Raw genomic sequence first — 10,983 nt, 5'->3', positions numbered from 1 at the left:
AGCAAATAATATTATATATATATAATTTAAGCAGACAACATTTTCACCGTTTAACACAAACTTTTGTATTAATTGACTATAACCCCTCTAGAATGCACAAATACATAAAAGTAATACATACCCCAGCTAAGAATAAGTGGCCTCTCTTGGACCACAAACTATGCCGTAGAGAAGGAGGTAAAGATTGGGCGATACATTAACAGGGCCACTTTTGGACCCATTCTAGATTCATTTACCTACACTGTCAGAACAAAGGGTACGGTTGGGAACACTTAGGGTACAACTGCTGTGGTTGTACCCTCAATGGATCATAATTACACCTTAAGGAACTAATATGTACCATTTAGGGGTAAATAAGGTACAAATATAATTCCAACTGTCAAAGGGTTCATTTCTGTACCATTTTATCCCCCAGAAAAGGTACAATCACTTGTGTGACTAAAAGGTTGAGGGGGATGGGTGGTTAAATGCTGCCAAACCCTGCAAGTCTATATAATTTGTGCACCTCAGTTATTCAATGAACACATAACTGGCAGTCACCAAAAATTAATTCAAAATACATGTTGTACAGGAAAATAATTAATGTTCATTAATTGTTGGTAGTATGCAAGAAGTGGGCAAGGCAACAAAAAAAAATACTTAACAACCCCTATTTTTTAATGATACTGTGTTGCTGGTTCTAAATAGCACACAAGCACTTAACATTTTAATGTTTATATTTAGAGCATCGAGATGATAACTATTAAACATAAAGCAAATATATTAACAAAGAAAAAATGTCATTTTAAATTCTATTAAATAAACAAGAGCTGTTTAAGAATCTGTTTAAATTTTTTTAAAAAAATTGTAACCGTTCCCCAGTCACATACATGGACATTGTGTAACACAACATAGCACCATCTATTGGTTGAAAGTTCCTTGACATGTGTAATACAGCTCCATCTATTGGTAGAAGGTTCATCACCAAAATGAGTACTGGGGAAATAGACTAATTTGCATATATTTTGCATAGAGTGACAATTCAATGTATGGTTGTGAGTTTTATCATTTATCGCTACCCGGAATCCCCCTTCCTTTTGTTTGAGTTATATTTTATTATTATTATTAGTATTATTATTATATTGTTTTCTATATATTTATGTTTTATGTGACGTGTCACCCTAAGTTAAATGGGGTGTTGCACAAGTAGTAAGAAGTGAATACAGCGCCAACAAGAGGCCAAGGGATAAATATACTCACAGAGAGATAAAAGAAGATTATTTAATGAACCATGTTAAAAAGCATCAGTAATAAAAGACTATATATAAAAAATTATATATAAAAAATGTAAAAAGCACATATAAATAAATTTACAAATACAGGAATATCTTACAGAAGCGGCTCAAAGGGCCAAAGCTGATAATTACAATAAAAACAGAGGTAATAACAGGTGATCAGTGTGAGTGGTACACCAGAATAAGAGTGTATACTAATAAAACAGAATTAGCCTAAGTACAACTATAACAAGTGCATCAAGCAAAAAACTAATAAACAATAGTACAAACAATAGTGTTCAAAAATAGTGTTTCAAAAATAGTGTTCCAAAAAATAGAAAAATGCACTGCAGTGCAAAAAAAAAAAAAGAAAAAAAAAGGGGGGTAGCAAAATAATTGTATAGATACGATCAAATAGTGAGTGAGTGCAAATGGATATAAAAATGCTAGCTACTTAATCCAGTGAGGTTAAGATATAATTAAATAAAATGCACAATATGCAATAACATAAAAAATATAATACACAATATGCAATAACATAAAAAATAAAATGTAATCCAAAAAAGTGTTCAAAAAGTTGATCAACAAATGTTAGTGAAGAACAAAAATAAGTCAATCAAAACTAAAAAATGGAAAAAATGGGTGATGAACAGCAAGGTGAAAGTGAGGAAATTGATTCCTTCCAATGTTAGTTACTTTAACAGATCCAAATTCCTGAGTGTGGTAGCTGAAATAGCTGATTGGATCCTAGCACCTGTCAGCTGCTCCTATGGTATCCTAAAAAGTGTCCCTGTAAAAAAAGAAATTCACAACATAGTGTATCCAATATGAGAATGAAGTAAAGATTAGAGTAATGCTTACCAATATGTCAACGCGTTTCTGCCCTCAAAAAAGGGCCTTTCTCAAGACTCAGTCTTGAGAAAGGCCCTTTTTTGAGGGCAGAAACGCATTGAGTCTTGAGAAAGGCCCTTTTTTGAGGGCAGAAACGCGTTGACATATTGGTAAGCATTACTCTAATCTTTACTTCATTCTCATATTGGATACACTATGTTGCGAATTTCTTTTTTTACAGGGACACTTTTTAGGATACCATAGGAGCAGCTGACAGGTGCTAGGATCCAATCAGCTATTTCAGCTACCACACTCAGGAATTTGGATCTGTTAAAGTAACTAACATTGGAAGGAATCAATTTCCTCACTTTCACCTTGCTTTTCATCACCCATTTTTTCCATTTTTTAGTTTTGATTGACTTATTTTTGTTCTTCACTAACATTTGTTGATCAACTTTTTGAACACTTTTTTGGATTACATTTTATTTTTTATGTTATTGCATATTGTGTATTATATTTTTTATGTTATTGCATATTGTGTATTTTATTTAATTATTTCTTAACCTCGCTGGATTAAGTAGCTAGCATTTTTATATCCATTTGCACTCACTCACTATTTGATTGTATCTATACAATTATTTTGCTACTCCCCCTTTTTTTTTTTTTGCACTGCAGTGCATTTTTCTATTTTTTGGAACACTATTTTTGAAACACTATTTTTGAACACTATTGTTTGTACTATTGTTTATTAGTTTTTTGCTTGATGCACTTGTTATAGTTGTACTTAGGCTAATTCTGTTTTATTAGTATACACTCTTATTCTGGTGTACCACTCACACTGATAACCTGTTATTACCTCTGTTTTTATTGTAATTATCAGCTTTGGCCCTTTGAGCCGCTTCTGTAAGATATTCCTGTATTTGTAATTTTATTTATATGGGCTTTTTACATTTTTTATATATAATTTTTTATATATAGTCTTTTATTACTGATGCTTTTTAACATGGTTCATTAAATAATCTTCTTTTATCTCTCTGTGAGTATATTTATCCCTTGGCCTCTTGTTGGCGCTGTATTCACTTCTTACTACTTGTGCATATTTTTTGGAGGTTGGTTAGGATCTCTGTTTGGATACAGCTTGGGGATTACCTTAGCGCTTGTACACTACCCCTTTTTCATTAAATGGGGTGTTGTTAAAGTCTAGTACAGAGTGAAATAAATTATACCAAGTAGCTCCTTTTGGAACTAAAGTAGCTCCTTTTGGAACTATACTATCCAAACTTATCAAACTGCAGTGTGGCTATTGTAATACTGTCTGCCCAAGTATACATTAGGTGAATGCATATTAGAATATTGTATAATAAAATTGATGGAACAGCTTATTAAATTTGCTGTGTTGAGTACAAAATTGCCATCATGAGGTACAAAGGGCTTGTCACTGGGGCAGTTCCCTTAAAATGCCAAATTTGCACCATTTTAAGGGTACATTATTATGGTACCATAATATTGAGGTCCAATCTAGTCACCAAAGGTACATATCTGCCTTTGAAAGGTACAATCTGCAAGGGTACCAATATGTACCCATGTTAAAGGGTACAGTGGCTGTACCTTTGAGGGTACTGCCCCAGTGACAAGCTGTTGTACCCCTAAAGGTACAATTTTTGCACATTTTTTTCTGACAGTGTAGCTGCATGAAAACTATGGTATCTAATATCCACTATTGTATGTTGAAAGCACAGCAGGGGTATGAGCCTAAAATATTTTGGACTCTATAGCTGACATGTCGAGTATAAGTTGTGCTTTAGGTTTGTACAATATAATAAGTTATTAAAGGACCAACATAGGAATGCTGACACCAGCTCAAAATAGGAATACAACATGAAATTGACGATCATGTATAGGGCTAGTCTATGTATAACTAAGCTAAAGAGGAAAAAAAAAAAAACACACAACATGTGAGAACATATTGCCTATATATCTCCAGGCTTCTTTCTTCGTAAATTAATATAATTTTTCTTTTTTTTCCCCCTCTTTCCTCCTTTTTTTTTTTTTTTTTTTTTTTATAAAACAAGCTTGTGTTCAAGCAATAGGAGAACTGTGCGTCTGTAAAGAGTTCTCTCCTACAAGCTGAAGCATATGGTAATATAATATATATATAATTTGAGCAGGTGAAAATATGAAATCTGCAGTTTTATAGTCAAATGGTATGGTGGAAACTAGATCCTTGAGTGTCTCAGTGTATGCATACATAGATGGGACTTGTAGGGAACACTGCTTAAAACATTTCAGGGATATACAACATAGAAAAAGGCAAATTATATTCCCAACCCCCCTGGCTATATTGGTGAGAGATAATAAAGACTTTCACCAAGGTGTAAGTTCCTATGCAATTAAATAAACACAAGCTAATACAGGAAACGTTTGAAATCTAGCAAGACCGTGCATAGTGATAAAGTTAAAGTATAGGACTGGCCTGATATGTTCCCTGTAAAGGTAACTTGGATAGAAAGTTAGGATGCCTGTCACTTTAGAAAGGAGCACACCAGAATTGGCAGTCCCGGAGAGAAAAGTCTCTTTAACCCACACCTTGCCTCCACGGGGACCCTGCCACGATCTGTGAGTAGTTAAATGAATCCCGCGGGCCCGTCCATAATGATCTCGGCAGGCTCTCATTACGATGTGGGACATCTACATCACACACCGGGGCACCGGCCGCACTCCCCAATGCGTAGAGTAGACTAGCATAGGGTCTCCAAGATCGCGGAGCAATTGTAGATATTTTTTAGCATTCAAGTACCGTCCTTCCAGCAGTCTGGCCTAGTTGCGAGCGGCAGTTCAGGTACCAGCGCGGGCAATGATTGTAGGCTGTCCAGCTCCACATTTCCTTGCAGGGCAATAGCGTGTTTTGCAGACTCCTCGTCTAGAACTTCTTTCACCCTGCCTGTTGGATGTAGCGATAGGATATGATTATGAAATCTCTCACCAATTTCCTTTTCAAATTTTTCTAAGAGAGCACGTATCTCTTCCATGCTTATACTGAGAGATAAATGATTTGAAGCTTATCCTCACAGACTTTCAAAAGCTTGGTTTACCTTTATCCCGGTTCGGGGGGGGGGGGGGGGTTGCTGAAGTCCTTTCCTCTCTAGGCCGCCAAAGACTTCAGCGGTCCAGCCTGGGAAGTGCTATGGATTAAAAATCTCGGTGTCAGCCAAACCAGCAAAGTCTCCTCTATCTTATGCAGCAATTTTTTTCAGTTGGATGGCTTCAGCAGGCTAAGATACACGACAGAATGTAATCTTCTGTATCAGAGCTCCCAGTTTAGCGTCCATCTTCGGCCATAGCCCAGACACGCCCCCAGTGTACAGTACTTTTATCCAGATACAAAGATTCCATGTCATCCGTGAGCAGGTCACACATAGCAAGGAGTCTTGGATGAGCTAAAAGAAACCATTCTGCTTTTTTTTTCACATGCTTCCATCACTGAAGTAAAACCCTTTGAAGCAATATTCTAAGTTTAGGTTATATTGGCTTAATGGGCCTACCACCATCTATCTGCCTTACACCTAAAATGGAAACACCTTCTACGGCAAAGCATCTTTCACCAACACAGCCTGTCCCAGCTCCCCTCATATACTGGGCTCCTCTCACCTTTCTCATACTGGGTCTGCCACTGTCACACCTGAGTGTAGGGTTGTCACCTCGGCCATGTTTTCCTGGACACTTATGAGTTACACATGCTGCAGGGTGTGCAGGGAGGAATATGTATTGTGCTGGTCATGAGCACTATTCATGTGATGTCCAGAGGCTCAATACATGTTCCTTCCTGCACACCCTGCAGCATGTGTAACTCATAAGTGTCCAGGAAAACATGGCCGAGGTGGCAACAACTCTACCTGAGTGTCTTGCACTCCCTCTCTTGCAGCTCTAGTGTCTGCCACAAGATGGCCTCCTTTTGCCCTGGCCCAGTTCCTCTTATTCTCTAAAATATATTCTAGTTACCAAGAATAGCTCTAGATTTATCTTGGTATTGAGTGACTTGTGCCTTTAATTGTTATAAATAGTTTCTAATGTAACTTTTTCATTCCATTAAGTGTTTGTATCTGTTTAAACATTGCCTCAGCATTTATAAACACTGCATTCAAAGAAAAAGTGTGTAAAGAGAAATAAAAATGTAATCTGTAAAAATGTAAACGTTTGTTAAAATGCAGGAACACTAAAATAGACACTTGAAAATACATATGTTCTACGTGAAATAAAAAAGGTTAAACATATCCAGCAAAAAAAAAAAAAGTTGCTTAAAATTTGTTTTCTGGCGGCATGGGATGATACTATTGTATTATATCAGTAGAAAGTACTCGGCAAGTTTACATGAATAGATTGCCCTTTCTGTGATATTATCACATATGCAGGTACAGTCAGGCAGTTACGTAGACGACCGTAAATCTGGAAAGACCCCAGTCATGGTGAAGGTTGCTACACAGATTAGACGCTCATGCTGAGCCGTTGTCATGGTAACGCGGCCCTGTACTTTAGCGATCCCAATCTCTGCTGCTGTGCCCCTGGCATTATAGCCAGCAATTTATAAACAATATGGGGCTGGAATCGGAACCGCTTCTCCAAGCTTGGAGTTATTTCCGACGCAGAAAATTCGAATTATGTTCGCAGGCGTGTACACGGATTTTGGAACTGGAGCCCCGAGACCAGGTAACCCGCGCTGTCAAACTTGTCATGGGATTAACCCCTTGGTTGCCCAATCGCAATACTTCTGACTGTTCCTACCTTCTTAAACATTAAAGGGATGAACCTGTTGCGACATGGTCCATTATGGAGTAAACCGAGTAAACAGGTCCCATGTATTCATAACATGTTCCTCTTATACAAATTAAGATTGGATTTAAGAACATACGTGTAAACCAGGTGAATGAGGGGCTATTCAAATAATAAGAAATGCCTTTGAATACACTTACAATGTTTGTTATGACGACGCACATTTTTTAAAAAAATATTAAGATACTGCTTTTGTTTATTTTCTTACATTTTTATGTTTAGACTATTAAATAAGGGACACCCATATTAGCTCCCATTTGCACACCAATCCTCTTCTGGCACCATTCTTTAAAGTGAAATTATGTTTCGCAATATTTCTGTAAGATACAAGAACCAGGGAATAGTGTGTATTACAAAAAGTAATATGTAAGACCTTTTTATTGACCGTTTAGCCTACTTAAAGGGATAGTCTATGATTCAGACAGCATGCAATTTTAAGCAACTTTATAATTTACTCCTATCAGAAGCGTAACTAGAAACCACAGGGCCCAGGTGCAAGAATCTAAGAAGGCCCCCCCCAAAAAAGTGAATTTGATATACCTGTGTGTATATATATATGTATGTGTATATATATATATATATATATATTTAATTAAAACACAGAAAAAAAAATGTGAATCAGATTACATGTATGCAAAATGAGGTACCCTATGCCCACAGTCTGTGAGATGGTCTGACCCCCTATTACTGTATATAGTGACACTGTTTAACCCCCCAGTACTGTATATAGTGAGTCAGTGACACAGTCTGTAATCTGCCGGTGAGATGGCTGGCCTGCCCCTACCTGCCCCAGTACTTTATACAGTGACTACAGTAGTCTGTAACATGGTCCAGCCCCCCCATACTGTATTTAGTGGTACTGTATAGACTGACATTGTTTACCCCCTGCCCCCCCATGCTGTAGTAACAAGGTCTGTAATTTGCTGGTTCCACAAACATACATGCATAAATACACACACAGTCACATACATACATACACACATAAACACCAATGGGTAAAACAGAAACACTAACCCCTGTATTCAGAGACACTAGTGAAGCATCATGTCACACTCGCATGATATCAGTGCAGGCAGTGGCAGGTCAACGTTTTTTTATTGAATCTGGGCCCCCACCCTTGGGGGCCCAGTCGCAATTGCGATCTCGGCACCCTCTGTAGTTTCGCCCCTGACTCCTATTATTAATTTTTCTTCATTCTCTTAGTAACTTTATTTGAAAAAGCAAGAATGTAAGCTTGGGAGCCGGGCCTATTTTGGTCCAGCACCAATCTGCAAGCGCTACCCAGTTGCTAAACCAGAAATGGTCTGGCTCCTCAACTCACATTTTTGCTTTTTCAAATAAAGAGAACAAAGAAAAATTGATAATAGGAGTAAATTAGAATGTTGCTTAAAATAGCATGCTCTATCTGAATCATGATATTTTAATTTTAACTTGAATATCCCTTTAATACCTGATATACTGAAATGTGATGTGGTGTGGGCATATGATTATTAAAGGGCCATAATACCCAAATGTTTAAACACTTGAAAGTGATGCAGTATAGTTGTAAAAAGCTGACTAGAAAATATCACTTGAACATCTCTGTGTAAAAAAAGAAAGATATTTTACCTCAAAAGTTTCTCAGTAGCCACATCCCATTGTAAAGGACTTCTAAGCAGCAAATCAGTATGTCTGTCCTGGGACTGCGGAAGGAGCGAGCTTACATGCACTCTCTTCTTATTTCCCTATTCAGCTTAAGGAGGTTTACAATGAAATTTCATGAGAGTTAAGTGAAGTCTCATGAGTTCACAGTGAAAGAGTTCATGACCTCAGCACTGTTGATGCTGATTGGCTGCTGTTCATTTCTTCTTCATTATTTTTTTTCTACCTGCAGTTGAGTATAACTTTTTACACAGAATTTACAGGTGAAACTCGAAAAATTAGAATATCGTGCAAAAGTTAATTTATTTCACTAATGCAACTTAAAAGGTGAAACTAATATATGAGATAGACTCATTACATGCAAAGCAAGATAGTTCAAGCCGTGATTTGTCATAATTGTCATGATTATGGCTTACAGCTCATGAAAACCCCAAATCCACAATCTCAGAAAATTAGAGTATTGTGAAAAGGTGCAATATTCTAGGCTCAAAGTGTCCCACTTTAATCAGCTAATTAAGCCATAACACCTGCAAAGGGTTGCCAAGCCTTTAAATGGTCTCTCAGTCTGGTTCAGTAGGAATCACAATCATGGGAAAGACTGCTGACCTGACAGTTGTGCAGAAAACCATAATTGACACCCTCCATAAGGAGGGAAAACCTCAAAAGGTAATTGCAAAAGAAGTTGGATGTTCCCAAAGTGCTGTATCAAAGCACATTAATAGAAAGTTATGTGGAAGGGAAAAGATTGGAAGAAAAAGGTGCATAAGCAGCAGGGATGACCGCAGCCTGGAGAGGATTGTCAGGAAAAGGCCATTCAAAAGTGTTGGGGACTTTCACAAGGAGTGGACTGAGGCTGGAGTCAGTGCATCAAGAGCCACCACACACAGACGGATCCTGGACATGGTCTTCAAATGTCGTATGCCTCTTGTCAAGCCACTCCTGAACAACAAACAACGTCAGAAGCGTCTTACCTGGGCTAAAGAAAAACAGACCTGGTCTGTTGCTCAGTGGTCCAAAGTCCTCTTTTCTGATGAGAGCAAATTTTGCATCTCATTTTGAAACCAAGGATCCAGAGTATGGAGGAAGAATGTTGACTAGGCACACACTGCAAGATGCTCGAAGTCCAGTGTGAAGTTTCCACAGTCTGTGTTGATTTGGGGAGCCATGTCATCTGCTGGTGTTGGTCCACTGTGCTTCATTAAGTCCAGGGTCAACGCAGCCGTCTAGTAGGAGATTTTGGAGCACTTCATGCTTTCTTCCGCAGATGAGCTCTATGGGGATGCTGACTTCATTTTCGAGCAGGACTTGGCACCTGCCCAACACTGCCAAAAGCACCAAAACCTGGTTCAATGACTGTGGGATTACTGTGCTTGATTGGCCAGCAAACTCGCCTGACCTGAACCACATAGAGAATCTATGGGGTATTGCCAAGAGAAAGATGAGACATGAGACCGAACAATGCAGAAGAGCTGAAGGCCGCTATTGAAGCATCCTGGTCTTCCATAACACCTCAGCAGTGCCACAGGCTAATAGCTTCCATGCCACGCTGCATTGAGGCAGTAATTGCTGCAAAAGGGGCCCAAATCAAGTACTGAGTACATACAGAATGCATGCTTATACTTTTCCGATATTGTTCTATGTACAATCCTTGTTTTATTGATTGCATGTAATATTCTAATTTTCTGAGATTGTGGATTTTGGGTTTTCATGAGCTGTAAGCCATAATCATCACAATTATGACAAATCATGACTTGAACTATCTTGCTTTGCATGTAATGAGTCTATCTCATATATTAGTTTCACCTTTTAAGTTGCATTAGTGAAATAAATGAACTTTTGCACAATATTCTAATTTTTCGAGTTTCACCTGTTCTCTGCTGAGCTGAGGAAATTGTGAGGTAAAATATCTTCCTTTTTTACATAGAGATGCTCAGGTGATATTTTCCTGTCAGCTTTTTACAGTTATACTGCATCAGTTTCAAGTGATTTAGCATATGAGTATTATGTCCCTTTAAGGTACACAACTTGGTTGATTGATGACTCTCTATAAGCTCAATACTTTAATACAGTCTTTTGTGCTAGCACCAGTATTCATCACGTTAGTGCTTGCATGCAATCACATTAAGCCTTTTGCATGATTGCTCTATTGTGAATGCAGAGCCATAAAAACTCTCATTTAAATGAATTGTTTAATTAGTATTGAATCATTCATCCAAAAGCCTCACCTTGTACTTTTCTCCAGCTATATATATATATATATATATATATTCATTCACACACTATATGGTCAAAAGTATTAACACACCCATTGCTAATAGGTGTCTAGTAATAAAATCTCAATAGACAAACATTGGCAATACAATGGTTTCTACTGAAGAACTCATTGATTTTAAACGTGGCATTGTCATAGGTTCAAGTGTCTAGGAGCAAC

General features: G+C 37.7%; 1 protein-coding gene across 1 annotated transcript in view; it reads left to right on the top strand.

The window, feature by feature from the left end:
• Positions 1–6,590: 6,590 nt before the first annotated feature.
• The window catches only part of TTC8 (tetratricopeptide repeat domain 8), a 333,163-nt gene continuing 328,770 nt past the window's right edge, over positions 6,591–10,983 (top strand). Inside the window, exon 1 of the mRNA XM_053697577.1 lies at positions 6,591–6,788. Within this exon, the coding sequence (XP_053553552.1) occupies positions 6,675–6,788 (114 nt within the window). The 5' untranslated portion in view covers positions 6,591–6,674. The remainder of the gene's footprint in view (positions 6,789–10,983) is intronic.

The sequence above is a fragment of the Bombina bombina genome, chromosome 1, assembly GCF_027579735.1.
Source record: "Bombina bombina isolate aBomBom1 chromosome 1, aBomBom1.pri, whole genome shotgun sequence".
NCBI classification, from domain to species: domain Eukaryota; kingdom Metazoa; phylum Chordata; class Amphibia; order Anura; family Bombinatoridae; genus Bombina; species Bombina bombina.
Note: the sequence above shows the minus strand (reverse complement) of the source record. Positions and strands in the feature narration are given on the sequence as shown.